The 19,465-nt window shown below is 44.5% G+C and overlaps 1 protein-coding gene across 2 annotated transcripts in view; it reads right to left on the bottom strand.

The window, feature by feature from the left end:
- The window catches only part of LOC106577539 (neurexin-2), a 936,116-nt gene that overhangs the window by 820,310 nt on the left and 96,341 nt on the right, over positions 1 to 19,465 (bottom strand). For both annotated transcript variants that reach the window (XM_045701329.1, XM_045701330.1), the window contains exon 2: positions 12,428 to 13,845. In XM_045701329.1, coding sequence (XP_045557285.1) covers positions 12,428 to 13,130 — 703 coding nt within the window. In that variant the 5' untranslated portion in view covers positions 13,131 to 13,845. The remainder of the gene's footprint in view (positions 1 to 12,427; positions 13,846 to 19,465) is intronic.

The following is a 19,465-nucleotide window of genomic DNA, read 5'->3' as shown; positions in this document are numbered from 1 at the left end:
CTTGAGTAATATTGTTTTGACAGTTCTACTCCATTTTAAGCTTAGATCACATCTTAGTGAGAATTTACAAATTCCCCTATGAATAGGTGAAGAAATAATGTCTCTCAAAGCAGATAATCAGTACTGACATGATGAGACATGAAACTACCCCAACTCAGTCTTTGAAAAAAAAGGCTTACTTAAAAGACTCCATTTTGTGTCTTGTCACGTCCTGACCCATAATGGGGATGAATGGGAAGTGACACGTGTGACGGGGACGTGTGAGGCAGACTTATTGCAGCACCTCATTTTTCCCCCAGTCGCACACTGACAGTGGGGAAAGAGGGCTGCTTTAATTGCTTGTGCACAGCCATTCTGGCTCTGGGCGTAAAAAGGCAGTATCAGCTCATCTGGGAGAGGAGCAAGGCAGCTGCTTGGAAACATTACATCAACACTTGCACTTCGGTTGCCTGAACGCTGCCTTTGTCAGACAAGCGCGAGAAAGACTTATGAGCCAAAACATACACCTAAGTGTGCATGAAGATGCCGCTTTCGAGTCGGGCAACTTAACCTTGCATTTTAATCCATTAATGCTTTGTGTGTCGAAAAAAGGAGAAGATACCTGTATAAATGTATTGAGACGGTGCGAATAAGAGGAGAGGAATTAGGGGATTAGGAGAATTAAGCCAGTCTCTCATCTGGAGATGTTTTCACGGGATACGCTTTGGGAATGTTATGAGGTTGGGATTGGCGGAGAGAGAGAGAATCAGCAAAGACAGAAATCACACAGAGTGAAGAACAAGAGGTAACAGAAAACGAGATAAGCGTATAAATCAACAGTGCAGGCCTAGATCAAAGCATTGCACCTCCACAGAACAGGGCTTCATATTCCCGTCTGTTTGAGGATGTTGGGAATCTATCAGGAGACCAAGCAAGAGAGGAGTCTGTCTCCATCTCTCTGTCCAGGGGAGAGGAAAAATGCATGAGCTGTGGAGGGAGAGAGGAGGAGAGAGAGAGAGAAAGAAAAGAGAGAGAGAGAGAGAGAGAGAGAAAAGACAGATATAGAGAGGAAAAAAGTGCAGACAACAGCATTGCAGGGTTTTTCATTCTCTCCATCTAGTCTCATACTCCTTTCCTCTGGAATGAGCAGGATACCTGATCCGCTTCACTCTCTCCCCCAGACTCCCTGGCAGGGCAAAGCCAGCTCAGCGGCACCCCTCTGTGGGGAAGAAGGTCGCGGGTGGCAGAGGAGCATCGCTCATCCTTTTAATTAAACAGCGGGTCACAAGCTGCACCTTTCGGTGTGGGCGCTTGTCATGGCGGGGGCTCCCCTGGCTATAACCACACATGAACAGAGATCTGGGGATTGTGGGATTGTAGCGGAGAACGGGGGGAGGATAATCCCCCTGAAGTCTATGAGACGATGACGACGCTAAGAGATAACCGCCACCGCTGCATGCTAATTTACAAACAGAGCCCAGAGCTCCAAACAGTCAACACAACTGCACCCGCCCAACCAACATCCTATTCCTACTGTACTAAATACAGTTATGTAACGCATCCCAGATCCCAGCAACCAGACAGAGCCAAAAGAGACTTCACCATCTCAGAGTGGGCGGAATGGAAGGTCAGATATAGGATTTCATTAGACATTATCTAACTGGCTCTGGGGAAATCGGACAGTGGGATTCTCATTTTAGCCAGAGCCTCATTCCCATCAGAGACAAAAGACAAGGAGGTGGCTGACAATGGTGATAAGGTTATTAGGGAGCGTCTAGCTCCTGTCTGGCCGCTATGCAGGATAGAGGTCTGAATCCCTGCTCATTAGCGACACATTTATTTATGTATACAGGACAAGTTAATTGGGAGTTCATCAATCATTCGCTGAGGGCTTCCTGCCGTTGCTGGTGAGGGTAAAGCGCAATTATTACAGTGATGTATGAGTCTCAACGTCTTCGTTTTTTTTTACCTCTGTCCCTCGCCATGTTTCCATGGAGACCCCCTCGCCTCCTATCCCCTCACCACCTGGGCCAAATTTGGAACAACAGCAGAGATATGTTTGAATTCTGGATTGTTAGGCTCTATTTTGCACTTTGAGTGCTGCGTTTCAAGTAGAGTAGAGGGTAAATATGAGTACAGGCCCATTTTCATAAGTAGTTGAAAGTTGTGGTGGTCACAGCTACTGTAGAGTTAGGGTGCCCTTCGCACTCCTAAAATGCAGCTTAATATACCGTGCATCAATATGTGTACAACAAGCCATTCAAATAAATCAGTATCTGTTCAAAATCACTTCAAAAACAGATTCCCGAAGGCTAACAGAAACTGTGTTTTTTTGTAACAAGCATCAACGGTTTCTGCTGCCTGCATGCTGAGTTGCTGCTATACCGCTAATTCCAGGTTGTGGCAGCATGGTACAAGGGGCTTGCCTCCCCGATGCGCATGGGCCGTGGTTGTTAACTCAAGGGCTCCTCAGGGACCCAAGTCCTGCCGTATGTTAAAAGTGATGAGACCAAATTGACCGTTAACAAGCGAAGATGCCGTTTTTGATTCCCCACTACATAGCTTGCCAACTGAAGTAGGGCCACCCGCCTGCTGTCTCAACCTGCCTCCTCTGGATTGTGTTAGAGCTTTACAGCTGGAGAATGGGCTGAATATTGGAATTTACTGCGATTTAGACTACATTTTTTGGCTTGGTGTGTCATTTACTGTGAGGATGTTTTATTCAAGTGGAAATTGAATTGTCCTCCTGTTGTTCAAGACGTTATTGATGTTTTCTTTGAAGATATGGGGCAATTTTGACTATAGTTAGAAACTACACATTGACATTGCATTACTCTAGTCTAGGGATGAGTGTGGTAGGTTGAAAGAGTTGAGCCACCCCTTGTTTCTAGGAAACCATAGACAAAATTAATTATGTGTCCAAATACTTAGGAAGAGGATATCATTTAATGGAGTCTATGGAGGAAGAAACCACATGGAAAAGGTGGTAAGCAAGATAGGTCCAAAAAGCTATTTTTCACAAAATCAAATGAATTTATGGTGTTATAAGTTTCTTGATGCTTGGATCTAAGCCAAAGTAGATATTTTTTTTTTTACATCAGTAGGGGTCTCTATAAGCTACAATATGAGGTCTTATACCTAAATGTTTGCCTTGGGGTATGTTGAGCCAATGAACACCATACCCCATACAAATGATGATTACATTTAGTCAGTTTTATGCATAATATGCTTAGTATTTTTACAATGTTCCATGCATGTGAACTCAAGATTGTAACAATGAAAATGCACTGAGCAGACATCATCATGCCCTGTGTATACAGACGTAAAACAAGCAGGGGTCTAGGCCCCCTTGAGGTTCTTGAGAGAGCAACCAAGGAAGTGAGAGAAGTCCATTCGAGCAACAGCAAGGAATGAAAAAAATAGACACTGAAGAGGTTGACTGGTTACCTAAACTCTTTGCTCCGGCCAAACGCCACGCCCACGGACGTTAGTTTCTTCTCTGAAGTGAGTCTGAACCTGAGTACCTCCCCGATGATTTCTAGAATTGAAAATCATTCTAGACCTTCTGATTTGCCCCAGAAACTGATGTGCTGGGCCAAAGTGTCATTTTTTTTTTAAATTAGTCATCGGCTGATAATCTGATTGGTTAGAGATGATCCAATCACTGATGACTTTTCTTTGTACAACACCCCTCATTTTGAAGCCACCACAAATAACTTCAATGATGGCAGTCTGAGACTAAGGTATGTAGCGAATGATAGAGCAGCGGAATAATTCAGTTTGAGTAGTTAGGCAACTGAAGTGATATTGAACAGAGAGATCTAGAGTATATCTGAATGCAGGCATACATTTAAGATATACAATATACCACACCCCATTCAATGAATTCAACTTTGACCTATCAGCACCATCGCCCACTGTCACAGGACACCACAACCCACTTACTCTACCCCATCCCTGATCTCAATTTACCCCATATTCTTTGGACAAGCTATGTTTTCAAAACTGTTATGTTTCGATGAATTCTGATTATTCCCAGTGATACACGACATCCTGAAGAATATGTATGCACTGTATCTTTGTTAGAAAGAACACTATATTTCCCTTGACGTAGTGATGCGGAATGTTAAAAAAAAATGGCTCAATTTATCCCCCTCTCCCCTATTGTATATCCTCCAATATTTTTCACACAAAAACTTTTTTCAACCCAGATACAGTATTTCCTTTGACTAATAAATGGTAAATATAGCTCATCTCCTGCCAATTTGCATTTGACCATGAATCTATAAACATAATGCTAATGACATCTATGGAAATTGCACAATAATCCCCCAGACACTTCCTTTCCCCCACTCTGACAATGCACAGGCACTTAATGCAAGGCCATAATCTGTTTCACTTCAGCAGACAACAAATAGGATTTCATATTTTGCAATTACAGCAACACCCTTTGATTATCGAGCGAACAAACCTTGAAATGTGACACAACCAGCCTGACTGTCTATGGATCCTGCATCTTAAACAGATACTATAGTCCACATTATCATTGATTAAGGAAACAAAATGGCAGATTTCATGATGATTTCATGATCACGATCGTCTTCTGATAAGTGTATGGGGGGTGGGGTCAATATACATATTACAATATCTAGCAGACTATCCCTCCAAAGACATATTACGCTTCTTTCTTTCTCTAGGTCAGTTATGGGAAATGGAGGGAAGGTATTAATATCAGGGCGGCCATTTTGCCATAGCTCATTTAACCTCTAATAACCCTGCGTAGTGAGACTGTGGACTCCGAAGAGCTGGCGCTGCCGATAGGGGTGATACTGGAGAAAGGCCAGGGTCATCATCAATTATAAAAACAATGGCCCGTACAGGTGACACGCAGCCCCTTTTAATTAGAACCTCCGATGCGCAAAACGCCGGAAAATCATTGGTTACCAGGAAGGGCAATGAACGTGCGTGCGCGCTAGAAACAGAATTTATTACATGTAAGTGTATTATATGGTTTTATGATTCTACGTATCAAAATGTTTTTCCTTCTTCGTTCCATTCCTTCTCTTCGACTTGAAAGCCATTTCTTTGTGTCAGCCCACATTCTCTCTGGTATCTTCTGACAACTACATCAAAGCTTGGCGGCTTCCAGACCTGGAGCTTAAGTAAGATGCACTGACAGGAAGGAAGAGGGAAATAATAGCACTGTTCTAAGATACCAATGGGACTGTTGATGATGGCAGCAGATCCAACCACCCCCTTTTCTCCCTTCTCCCGCTCAATAAACTTTCTTTCTGAAACGTGAACTTTTGTTATAGGTTGATTTGTTTTTCTATTCGACACACATTCTTGATCATTAACTGACTGGAGAAAAATATAGCACAACACAAAATCAATCAAAGTTATCTCTTCTTCAGGAAATGTTAACCTTTTTACTGCGTTTTCCATCTGTTGAAATATGAACATATGAACTTCTGGGAAGATACAAGTGTGTTGACACATTTCCTTCTGTATTTCTGTTAAATTCCCTTCAGTATCCAATAGTAGAGAAAGGTTAAATAAAAAAAAAAGAAATAAAACAAAATCTGGAAGCAGTTCATTGACATGGCTTATTTTCACAGCCGAGTTAACACAGCCAGAAATTGCCATGGTTAGGAAAGCAATTACATGTCTTAAACCAACTAAAAGAGGGAAAGAGAGACCTTTACATTTTCACCAGCGTGTTAGATAAAAGGAACAAATACACAACTGCCCTGGCGCTAAGGAATAATGACCCAATTTACATTGCTCAAACCAAAGAACAGCTCTGAAATAAATTAACACAGACCCAAAGAATATATTTTTCATGTGCTCCCTCTCTCTCTCTCTCTCTCTCATATTTATCCCTCCCTTGCTCTGTCGCTCTCTTCCTCTATCTCCATCTCAACCCCATCTCTTTTTCCTCACTCCATTTCAAAAGGACAAATGTTTCCTGCAGTCACAGTAGCATCACATTGGTATTCTGCTCTCAATTTAGCCAAGAGCCAGGCTCTATCTGCTCTCAGCAACCACACACAAGCAATCTAACACAGAGCAGAGAGGGAGAGAGAGAGAGAGAGAGAGAGAGAAAAAAAAAGGTAGAAATGAAAGGGATGGAGAAATAGAAAAACTGATAGAGGTTAAGGGGGAAGAGAGGGAGCGGGGACTGTCGGACCAGTGCCCAGACCAGAGCAGCAGTGGTTGCATTTGGAATTCTCGAGGTCTTGGCAAACAGCAAAGACGGAGCCCTCCTCTAGCAAGAGATGAAAAAGTGCGTGTGCTTATGAGATGGAAAAAGGTTGGTCAATTCCACACACACACTAACAGTTCATCAAACACATTGTGCAGGTTTCCACTGTCAGATCACATTTTGATGACTTCGATGTGCTGGACTTTAATATTAATGACAGCCTAAATGCTGACTTTCATATAGCCTACTTCAGATCTCCAAAAACGACCACTTCTGCGGCCGCACAGACTAGATGTATTTTTGATGCAGCGGCCACATCCGCAGGACTTGAAACATCCAATGCATCACCTCTGGTGAAGCTCAGCTCTGATAAACTTATGCCCCCCAAAAATCTGGTTAACACATGCACACTGACTGACTACAGTTTACCTGATCTCCCAAATTACAGGGCATTTCATCATATTGTACGTTGGAGGAGTTCTGTGCCCCATTGATTATAGAAGATCACCAGAAGTAGTTAGCTTTCTGAATATAATACGTTTTGTTTTGTGTTAGTAGTGAAATAACTACACATATATATGTATAAACACTTCTGTTTGGAAATGCAAACGAGCAAAGAAAGTTGTACAGATGCCAACGACACAGATGGATGCATACAGAATGAGAAACAGAGCGAGAAAGAAAGAGGCGGAGATACAGACAGGGTGAAGGGAGAGGTAGATAAGTGGTGCAAGAGAGCGCAAGGGAGCGGCGGACAGAGGGAGAGAGATAGTGAGAAAGAGAGCGAGATAGGAGAATGGGGGGGATCTGGAAATGCTGACAGCGGGTAAAGGTGAGGAAAAGATAAGTGGTTGGAGTGAGAGAATGAGTGAGAGAGAAAGGCGGAAAGGGTGGGGGTGAGAGAGATGGAGAGCAGAGATAGCCTGAAGAGAGAGAAGAGATATCAGGTGGGTAGAGGAATCGCTGCAGGATGAACAGAGAGAGAGAGAAATAACAGAGAGAAGAGAAACAGAGGAGAGGGAAAACACAGATAAATCAGGCGATGAGATGTGTCAGAGATAGGAGCGGCAGAGATTTACAGTCAACAGAGTTTGACATAAGGTGACAGGAGAGGAACAGATTCCAAAAGCAAATGGTGGTGAGTGCAGAGAGCAACAGAGGGGGAGAAATTACATTTGGGGGATGGAGGAGAGAGAGAAGCGATGGAGAGATTGGGTAAGCGAGAGAGGGAAAAGGGGGCTAGTGTAAACATTTACCTTTGCTTCATACATCCTGCCATGTTAATATGCATAGCTTTACTAATCGCAAATATAGGCCATACATTACAACACCAACATCCAACACATTTCTAATCTTGTGGCCTACAGTGGTCTCGCAGTCTAAACCGCTGCCTCTGGAACACATAGACCGCTGCAGCATGGGTTCAAATCTGGCCCACTGCTATTTCAGCAAAAACTCTTTCCCACTGTCTCTCCTCTATCAAAAAAAGCATACATTGCCCCCAAAATATACCTTACATTTTTTTTTCCTCAGTAAAATTTCTACATCGAATGCTACAAAAACCCTGTCTCCTTTATCAGTTAAAAGATGGGAACTTTGACAGAGAAATTGCTGCAACAGCCTGTATCGTGCACCTGCACCATGTTTCCCCGACCTCCTTCTCCAGAGAACAAAAGGATGAGAACCTCCATTCCATCTGTTTCTGTTCATTTATCACACTCATCTCTGTCTGTGCCAAGATAAGAATGGCCTATATTCCACAATACATTCTCCAACAATATAGACATCACACACGGGCCTGCTCTCAAAGTGTGAGTCACTAGCTTCCACTCTTAGAAAAAAAGGTGCTACAGTGTATAGAACCTAAAAGGGTTCTTCGGCTGTGCCCATAGGTCGCTCCTACCAGGTGACGTGGAGAGGATCTGTGTATGCACCACGTACTCTCACTATTGGTGTACCCCAGGGCTCAGTTCTAGGCCCTATCCTCTTCTTTCTGTACGCCAAGTCACTTGGCTCCGTCATATCCTCACATGGTCTCTCCTATCATTGCTATGCAGATGACACTCAACTACTTTTCTCTTTCCCCCCTTCTGACACCCAGGTGGCTACACGTATATCTGTGTGCCTGGCAGATATATCAACGTGAATGGCGGCCCACCACCTCAAGCTCAACAAGACGGCTCTGCTCTTCCTCCCGGGGAAGGCCTGCCCGCTCAAAGACCTCTCCATCACGGCTGACAACTCCACAGTGTCACCCTCCCAGAGCGCAAAGAACCTTGTCGTGACCCTGGACAACACCCTGTCGTTCTCTGCAAACATCAAAGCAGTGACTCGCTTCTGCAGGTTCATGCTCTACAACATCTGACTCTGACAATACCTTAGACAGCAAGCGGCACAGGTCCTAATCAAGGTACTTGTCCTCTCCCTTCTGGACTACTACAACACACTGCTAGCTGTGCTCTGTGCTTGTGACATCAAACCCCTGCAACTTATCCAGAACACTGCAGCCCACCTGGTTCTCAACCTTCCCAAGTTCTCTCATGTCACCCTGCTCCTCGACTCACTCCACTGCCTTACAGTCAAAGCTTGCATCCACTACAAGCAAACCCTACACCCCAACCCGAGAATTCTGTTCTGCTATCTCAGGTCTCTTGGCCAATGTTCCCCCAAAGCTGTGCACGGGCGCGAAGCTCCCCCTGGGACTGCCGCGTCTAATAAATATCAGTGTGGGCAGAAAAGCACGAGATTAGAAAGTTGACTGAAGTTCAGAGTTTTCCCCGTTAGTTAACGCTATCAACGTTTCCCTTTACTGTGGGAATTGTGATCGAATCAACCCGCAATATTTAATGCAACATACCAAAACAAAACAAACTATGCAAGACTTAGTAGGCAAAACTAACTATGCAAGTGATTTTGTTGTAGGCAGAACGCATCGGATTAGGATTCTATTGCATTGGCATGCATGACTCAGGCCTGGACTCTACACAGACCGGTGCGCCATAACCAATCAGAGCTGCAGCAGGCCTATATGTAAATACACCGTCGCCATATATGGATCTGTGCAATTCACTTTGAACTGGACTGTGTTTACAGCATGAGCAGTCGTGAGTAGATACGCTAGTTTTTTTAAATTTTGTAAATTTTTATTTCACCTTTATTTAACCAGGTAAGCTAGTTGAGAACAAGTTCTTATTTACAACTGCGACCTGGCCAAGATAAAGCAAAGCAGTGCGACACAAACAACAACACAGCGTTACACATGGAATAAACAAGCGTACAGTCAATAACACAATAGAAAAAAAGAAAGTCTATATACATTGTGTGCAAATGCCATGAGGAGGTAGGCAATAAATATGCCATAGTAGCAAAGTTATTATAATTTAGCAGATTAACACTGGAGTGATAAATGAGCAGATGATGTGCAAGTAGAGATACTGGTGTGCAAATGAGCAGAAAAGTAAATAAAAACAATATGGGGATGAGGTAGGTAGATTGGGTGGGCTATGTACAGCTGCAGCGATCGGTTAGCTGCTCAGATAGCTAATGTTTAAAGTTAGTGAGGGAAATATAAGTCTCCAGCTTCAGCGATTTTTCCAATTCGTTCCAGTCACTAGCAGCAGAGAACTGGAAGGAAAGGTGGCCAAAGGAGGTGTTGGCTTTGGGGATGACCAGTGAGATATACCTGCTGGAGCGTGTGCTACGGGTAGGTGTTGTTATCGTGACCAGTGAGCTAAGATAAGGCGGACCTTTATCTAGCATAGACTTATAGATGACCTGGAGCCAGTGGGTGTGGTGACGAATATGTAGCGAGGGCCAGCCGACTAGAGCATACAGGTCGCAGTAGTGGGTGGTATAAGGGACTTTGGTAACAAAACGGATGGCACTGTGATAGACTGCATCCAGTTTGCTGAGTAGAGTATTGGAAGCTATTTTGTAGATGACATCGCCAAAGTCGAGGATCGGTAGGATAGTCAGTTTTACTAGGGTAAGTTTGGCGGCGTGAGTGAAGGAGGCTTTGTTGCGAAATAGAAAGCTGATTCTAGATTTGATTTTTGGATTGGAGATGTTTAATATGAGTCTGGAAGGAGAGTTTACAGTCTAGCCAGACACCTAGGTATATGTAGTTGTCCACATATTCTAGGTCAGAACTGTCCAGGGTAGTGATGCTAGTCGGGCAGGCGGGTGTGGGCAGCGAACGGTTGAAAAGCATGCATTTGGTTTTACATGCATTTAAGAGCAGGCCACGGAAGGAGTTTTGTATTGTATGGAGTGTTGTATGGCATCGAAGCTCATCTGGAGGTTAGTTAACACAGTGTCCAAAGGGCCAGATGTATGAGAATGGTGTCGTCTGCGTAGAGGTGGATCAGGGAATCACCCGCAGCAAGAGCGACATCATTGATATATACAGAGAAAAGAGTCGGCCCGAGAATTGAACCCTGTGGCACCTCCATAGAGACTGCCAGAGGTCCGGACAACAGGCCCTCCGATTTGGCACACTGGACTCTATCTGAGAAGTAGTTGGTGAACCAGGCGAGGCAGTCATTTGAGAAACCAAGGCTATTGAGTCTGCCGATAAGAATATGGTGATTGACAGAGTCGAAAGCCTTGGCCAGGTTGATGAAGACGGTTGCACAGTGCTGCCTTTTAGCGATGGAGGTTATGATATCGTTTAGTACCTTGAGCGTGGCTGAGGTGCACCCGTGACCAGCTCGGAAACCAGATTGCACAGTGGAGAAGGTACGGTGGGATTCGAAATGGTCAGTGATCTGTTTATTAACTTGTTTTGAGATCAAAGCGAGAGCCACATGTAGCAACATGTGCACATTTGTAAATGTGTTCATATCCTTCGCTAGTTAGTGAATTATTAGCCCAGTCATAGATCATTTGTAGTCAGCAATAAGGGAGTGATTGTTTCCTAGAAGAGCAAAAAACATGAGCATTTCCAGACATCTTTGGAAAGCAAGTCAGCTAAAGAGATTTTTTTTTGTCTTAAAGGGGCAGTGTTGTATTTTGAGACAGGCTTGAATAACCTAAGTAGCCAATAGGCAGAGGGTATCATAATTTGTCTGATTCACTTTAATAATGGTATGGGAATAATGCTGCATTTTATTTTGAAAGTGGTTTCTTGCATCAAACAACATTTTCAGTCACCTCCTTGTCTGAAGGACAAGTGGATAAACATGTTAACGTCAGCCCCTGCATGTTTTTTTCAAAAGTCTAATTAAATGTAGACCTACATTGAACACCACACACTGGCTGCTACAATAGGCTGAATGATAGAACAGCTATCCATGTTAAAATGTTATGGGATGCATTTTCTCCATTGTTTTTGATGGTAGTAGTCACAGTAGCCTACTTGACCACTGTTAAAACTAACTTAAAGCGGGTACAGCCTCAGTGTTGTCAGTAAACGCGTGCTGGAAGTTTTGCGCTCAGCAGGCCTGATATTTGCTCAGCGATGATAACAATTTGAGGAAACATTGCTCTTTGCCTTCCCACCCCTAAGGGAGGGCAGCTCACGCTCAGCCCAGTCCAAGCTCATCTCTCTCCTGGCACCCCAATGGTGGAATCTGCTTCCCCCTGAAGCTAGGACAGCAGAGTCCCTGCCCATCTTCCGAAAACATCTGAAATCCTACCTCTTCAAACAATATCTTAAATAATCCTCCTCACCTCGACCCCCACCTTCAATAAAAAAATTATAAAATCAAACCAGCACCTGCATTGACCCCCCCCCCCCCCCCATGCCTGTGTTATGTGGTTGTCCCACCTAGCTGTATAAGAGTGTCTGCTAAATGACTAACATGTCAACGAGAACCCTTTGAAGAACAGGTAGAAACTTTTTGGATTCCATCTAGAACCCTTTCCACACAGCGTTCTACCTGAAACCCAAAAGGGTTCTCCTATGGAGAAAGCCCCCAAAAACTTTGAAACCCATTTTTCTAAGAGTGTAGTATGGGATCCTTCCAAAGGTCAAAGGTAAGACTACATTAGAATAATACATACACATTAGCACTGGAGGCTTGCTTGCTTTGCACTGCTTTGAAGAAGATGATGACTGTACAGTATGTTAGCAAGCTTGTCTCTTACCTATATTATGCTAAGGGGTTTTTCCTAGTATTGAGCTGAGCCAAACCAACATGGACTGAGATGTCCTGGTTATGCATTCACCACAGTTGCTGGAACCATGCTAAAAAGGAGCATTTGAAAAAAAGTATTAGCTAGTCAGCCAGGTCATGGTCTCACCTTCCTTGCAGTACTTTCCCTTGTAGCGGGTGTGTGTGCAGTCGCAGTGCACCTCGCCATACTGGATGGAGCAGAAGCCTCCGTTGAAGCAGGGGTTCTGCTTGGTGCACAGATACTCCAGGTCACTCTGGATGCCCTGGCTGTTGAGCAGGGTAGGGGGCATCTCGCCCACCTTCAGGTTGGAGATCAGGCCCAGGAATGGGGGCTCGTACTTCACCGTGCTGGACGTAAGGGCTGAGAGGCGCACGTCAGGCGGGATGCCGCCCACAAACAGGTCACTGACCACCGCCATCTCCTTCCGCTTGGACTTGACCTCCGCCACCTTGGTCTCGCCGTCCACCATGAGCAGAGTCTCGCGGAAGTTGCGTGTGAGGAGCACCATGTGCCAGCGGTCGTCGTTGACCCGGGTTTCCATGTGTAAGGTGGCGGGTTCAGCGCAGTGGATAGCGAAGCGCAGCTGGAGGCGCCCGCCGGCGATCAGCAGCTCCATGAAGTCGCAGTTGCCGCCGTCGTCCAGGTAGAGCACCAGGGCCTTGCTGATATTGGTCTTCAGACTGAAGCTCAGTTCGCCCACTGAGCCCGCCTCCCAACGCCCGTAGCGGGCCCACTGGCCGGGGGCCCCGCCAAACTCCAGCGCACGGATCGTCACCAGCAGACTGAGGAACGCCAGGGGCCACGCGGGAAACCTCAAGCCCCTCGTCATGGTTGTGATCCCAATCCTAAATCCCTATCGTCTTCCTATATGTTCAAATCCTCCACACAGGGACGTAGCTCAGCCTAGCGTAGTTGCAGCTGTCGTTGTCGTTTTTGTTTGTTTTTTTAAGTGTAAATAATGGTTGTTATGTCTGGTACTCGCTAAGGAGAGTCCTCTAGGCTGGGGAAAGTGTGGGAGAAGAAAAACCCTCACAGGACCCAATTCCAGATTCCTACTCTGCCGATTCAGCAGTTCTCTCTGGATTTGCTCTATTTCTCTGCTGTTTTATCCTGTCTCTCTTCTCCGTTTCTCCATTGGTTGGTGCCTCTGGGTCTCACAGGGAAAAACGAGGACGGTGGACTGGCAGGGGGAATTCCGATACTTTTAACACAACGTTCCGTCCCTTAACTAAACTCCTTATTCCAGACAGAAATCCCAGTCCTTGGATTCCAGATATAGCTTTTTAGGAAAACGAAGTAAATTTTGTGGCAAGAGATACTGTCTGTCTGTACGTGTTCAGAGATTTTGTTTTCAGGAAAGGGGGAAAAAGGGGAGGTAGAGAGAGCACTGAGGAGGACTGTGTCAGAGCTGTCTGGTGTTACATGGACAGCAAGGTATGTTCATGACTCCAATGGCGTTAACCCCTTCCTCTCCTGAAGCCTCTGGTCGGTCCACCACAGCTTAGGCTGGTCTGGGTCCTCTCATTGTCCCCACAGTCATGGATCTGGAAGAACACAGACAGAGACATTTTATTAGACCACATGTAAACCTGGTGCTTTGTTTAACTGAGGTGATTAGTAACCTTGCACGAGACCGTAAGATTTGCATTAGCGAATGCCTAGTCTTGTGGCACACAGGAGACCCTGGTTCCAATACAGTCTGACACACATGCATCCATATTGGTTTATTATAGTAATAGAAGTAGTAATAGCATATGTATACTGAACACAATATAAACCCAACATGTAAAGGTGTTGGTCCCATGTTTCATTAGCTGAAATAACATTTCCCACAAAAAGCTTATTTCTCTAAACTGTTGTGCACAAATTCGTTTACAGCCCTGTTCATTATCCCTTGCCAATATAATCCATCCACCTGAAAGGTGTGGCATATCAGTAAGCTGATTAAACAGCATGATCATTACACAGGTGCACCTTTGTCACACAACACAATGCCACAGATGTCTCAAGTTGAGGGAGCAATTGTCATGCTGACTGCAAGATTATCCACCAGAGCTGTTGCCAGAAAATTGAAAATTCATTTCTCTACCATAAGCCACCTCCAACGTCATTTCAGAGAATTTGGCAGTACGTCCAACAGGCCTCACAACCGCAGACCACGTGTAACCACACATGCCCAGAACCTCCACATATGGCTTCTTCACCTGCGGGATCATCGGAGACCAGCCGTGTGAACAGCTGATGAAGCTGAGGAGTATTTCTGTCTGTAATAAAGCCTTTTTCTGGGGAAAAACTCATTATGATTGGCTGGGCCTGGCTCCCCAGTGGGTGGGCTTGGCTCCCAAGTGGGTGGGCTTATGCCCTCCCAGCCCCACCCATGGCTGTGCCCCTGCCCAGTCATGTGAAATCCATAGATTAGGGCCTGATGAATTTATTTCAATTGACTAATTTCCTTATATGAACTGTAACTCAGTAAAATCGTTGACATTATTGCATGTTGCGTTTATATTTTTGTTCAGTATAGTAGTAAAAATGTATGAAAAATAAGCATTACAATCGTTCATTTGAGGATCTGCTTTGTAGAGGAAATGTACAAATCAAGTTTCCTCAGAGACATCGACTACTCAAATGAATGTCCTATACATGCAATTCCCTACTGGTGATTTCTCTGTTGGAAGTCTAGACTAGTGAATAATGTGAATATGTCTGGTATTAAGTTCAACATTCATGTGCATGATTTACTAATAGCCTACCGGGTGTATGTCAACAGCCGCTCAAAACGCCTCGCTCCATCCTTAACTGCCAAATACAATTGCTCCTAAACACAGTGCATAAAGCGCCATAGAATAGAACGCTTACTCTAAATCCATAACTTGACTTTCAAAATCAGTGAGCAATAAAGCTATCAATAAATCACCATTGCATGAATGCACGTGCTCTAGAAAACCAACCATGTTTATGTAGGCTTTATGGTCTCCACCTAACTGCGCACGCACACACACACACACACACACACACACACACACACACACACACACACACACACACACACACACACACACACACACACACACACACACACACACACACACACACACACACACACACACTAAGTCTGCTCTTCAACAGGGTGCTTTGGCATGGAGGCAATGGCTGCCAGGATAGCCACTCTTGACCCTTGGCCCTGGCCTAATCCGTTCCCATTATTTCTCAAGAGATATTTAATTTCCATCGCAGACAGTTCACAATTAAACCCCTCCTTGCCCCCGATCACACTCACTCAGGCCATGCTTGACTGCCTGACTTCAGAATGACAACTAATGATGACACTATCCCTGAGCTAGAGAGAGAGCTAGAGAGAGAGAGAGAGCTAGAGAGAGAGAGAGAGAGAGAGAGAGACTGTAGAATGACAGTGACAGAGAGAGAAAAACAGAGAGAGAGAGAGAGCGAGCGAGAGATAGCGAGCATATGAAAGAGAGCGAGGGAGAAAAGGGCGATATTTCTCGAAGTAATGTTCACACGCACCAGCGTGTCATGCCTTGAGGAGAGAGAAGAAGAGGGAAAGAGAGACAGAGAGAGAGAGAGAGAGAGAGAGAGAGAAAAAGAGCAAGGGAGAGAGCGAGAGAGATGGCTGATTTATTTTAGTTACTTACGGATGGGAGCCAATGCTAGCTGCGTGTTTGCATAAGATTGTCTGCTCTCACACACTTCCCCATAAATGAAGCCCTGTATAATAACATTCATAGATCAAAGCATTATTGATATATGGACAGTTCCAGTGCAGATTACGGAGCTGTGACTTCTAATAAGAACCGATGCCAAGGGAGAAAGACACAGCAGAGGGCCTCTTAGGAAGGAGGAAGATGCATCTCTGAAAATGCACATCTATATTTAAGATCAAACGCTACTATTCAAATGGCCAAATCTGACCTTAATGAAATCCCTTTACTCTGACACACTGTATACTTTAACAGCTGACATTACAAACCATTGTGATTAGTTTGCTGCAATGGCAACCACAATGAAAGAAACTGTGTGTTTATATAAATGACAGTGGGGATTATTTATTTGAATGAAGTGTTATGTATACTGTGTTTCACAGATGGGTAACTAGAATATTCCCTCCTCTTTGCATTTATTCATTAAGTCGTTTTTTTTTTTACTGTCTGGGAGTCTCTGCATGGTGTAATGTAAAGAGGGAACATCTCCAGATTGTGCTGTATTATTTTGGTAGGGGCTTTCTGTTTCGTATGGATAAAAGTGTACTCTATCTTATGCCTTGTGTTAGGTGGTTATTAGGAGCTCTGCACAGACTGCCTGGTGATAGTCTCAAATCCCAAGGACACAGAGAAATAACAAGCCTCAGGAGAAACACTAAAGCCCAAAGGGTGCGTGTGTGTGTTTGAGAGATATAAAGAGAGTGGAAATATTTTGGGGGGAGACATCCTTATACCGCAGTGGGTCTGTTTTTCAATCCACAACGCTAAATGAGGCCTGATGTTTTGCGTTTTCTCCAAAACACTTTTCTGACTGCCAGCAGGACATCCATTTGGCTTTTCCTATTCCTCGAGAACAATGGGTTGATACTTTCTCACACGCTGTGCTTTTTTTGGCTCTCCGAGCCAAACCGTCTAGCCCGAAGCAAGCTGAAACAGAACAAGAGGCTACGGCAATCCACGCACATCCCCGTACCCCTGACCCCTTTTCCTCAGCCGAACGATGATTTGGCAACTTGTGAAGCGAACTCTGACCCCATTACTTTCACATCATTGCATCGAAAGCCTCGACAGAGCTTGTGTTGCTTTCTGCCTTTTCTTTTTCGCCCGGTTCAGGGTTTGGAAGCAGACAGTGGTGTTTCATGGGGTTCCAGCAGTGTTAAATTCCTCAAGGCTCTTTCCAAAACCCTTCAGAATCTTTTTTTTTATCTCAATGATATCAAAGCTGTGTCTCTCGCTGAAGAGGGTCAGGGTGTTGGCAGAACAGTGTTCTGTGGTTGTTGTTGTTGTTTCACTTATGGCAGTGGTTATGGTTGTTGTTTGTAAGGATACTAGACCGCATGTTTCATCTCACTTGAGACACACACATACCCAAGCAAACAAAAACGTATATATAAAGCGAAGCCGGTTCAGAAGGGAAACCCGAGTGTGGTCGCATCAGCGATAATGCACCAATTAGATTCACACTCTGCTTCCACGCGGTCTATTTAAGTTAACCAGTTCTGCACATGGCTTCCTCGATGGCGGATGTTAAGCTCACGCATGCGCTGGTGACAGACTCTCTCGCTATCTCTCTGACACATACACTGAGGCACTTGGCATCCTAGTGAGGCTAGGGCTATAAATCTCTGCTCCTGAGAGGGGTGGCGGTGTCTCTTCCATCAGGCAGTCTGGTGCTGCTGCTAATTAACCACAAATCCATGCAGACACACTCTTAATATTCAGAGAGAGAGAGAGCGAGAGCGAGTAGAATAGTAGTAGGGGGAGAAAGAAAGGGGTAGATATAGAAACAGAGAGGGAGGAAGCAAGAGGAGGGAGAGCAGAATAGAGGGGGAAGAAAGAGACAGACAGTCAGACTGAAATAGCGGGATTTCAAAACAGTAAGAGGGAGAGGAGTGAAAGAAACTGTGGATGCCAAAATCAAACAGACGGTCTCCATTTCAGGGCCAAGATCGAAAAGCAAACAGTATATGGCACAGTGCCTCAGTCAGTACTATTAGGCAGTGCTACTCAAGGCATGAGTTAGTATAGAGCAGGGGTGTAAACATTTAAACATTATTGTGATGTTGTTTTTCTTCCCCCCCACCAAATTTTTATCACAGTGCAGTTATCACAAAACACATTCTTTTCCGTGTCATAGCCCAATTAGATGATAGGCTATAAAAGGCATGGGGAAAGTTGTGTAATTTAAAAGGGTAGAAAGTAAACAGCATAGTGGGTCAATTTCCACAACAACTCAGAATGTTTAAGCGCGAGGTTCAACTTCTCCGCCGTTTTGGAGCCCTGGCTACCACCATGTGAACAGCGTGAAGCGAACCCGTGCACATGTCCAAATACTGTGTGGTTGTGAGAGCAAAGTGTTGTATCTAGCTCATCTCAATATCCTAGTTATTCATTGATGATTGGCTCTGCTTTACTGAAGTTGCAAGACATTAAAAGCCAAGAAATTAGACCTAGTGCAAGTTTCTGACTAGGCAACTAGTCAGTCTCCTTCGTTCTAAAAATACTGTGTCTTAGGAGTTGATTCCTAGTGGGAACAAATCTTGACAAATAGGAGTCGAAACCGGGAGTCGACGTGCAAGAAGTCAAGGAATCAATTATTTTGGAGTCAAGTCTTTCCCACTAGATTTACTTTTGATACAGAAATATACTTAACAGTTAGTTATCTTGTATGGGAAGTACCTTGTGTGTGTGTGTCTCTTATTCTGTCTGTGTCTGTGAGTGAACAAGAAACAACAACAAAAAAGATGGCAATGTCTTGATGATATCCCCTTTAAGCTCATCAATACCCAGCACATACTAGCTGAATGCTTTGTTACATTCCCATGAATTCCCTGCAAGTCCTAATTATCCCGGTGCTCCCTAATTATCCCTCCCCAGCCCCCCCCAAGCCTCCTCCCTCTCCCCCACCACAGACAAGCCCAGCCACATCACTTAGTTCTGCTGACACAAGTCACTCCAGGGTTGAGCGCACTCATAGCTCTGAGTTTCTGTGCACAAATCGATAGAGAGAGATCTCACGCCTGGCTATGGAAGCTAGGGAATTCTTCCCAGAGAGCTTCTGTTGTATGGTAGAGGAGACCATGAGAAGGCTATTTTAAGCAGCGATCAACACTCTACTAAAATGCCAAGCCTCCCTCCAAGGACGCACACACACACAAATGCAAACACACACACACACTTAAAGTGGAACTGGCAGCATTTTAGCTACATGACATCTTATTCAAATCTGTTCATATACACTTGCAGGAAGAATATGACACTTTAAAAAACATTTTCTGACAAGCATGAACTTAGATATGGTCATTTTCACGTTTTGATAAATCCATTGGATTTTGGGGAATTACATATAGTAAGGCATTTGGGAAAATTCTATAGCAATATAGAGTGGGAAAGCGACCGTGCATTTGGACTATTAATAAACATTGCAGTAAATAAAACATCTGTC

This window comes from Salmo salar, chromosome ssa18, assembly GCF_905237065.1.
Source record: "Salmo salar chromosome ssa18, Ssal_v3.1, whole genome shotgun sequence".
NCBI classification, from domain to species: domain Eukaryota; kingdom Metazoa; phylum Chordata; class Actinopteri; order Salmoniformes; family Salmonidae; genus Salmo; species Salmo salar.
The sequence above is the reverse complement of the archived record's forward strand: the minus strand, read 5'-3'. Positions and strand labels throughout refer to the sequence as shown.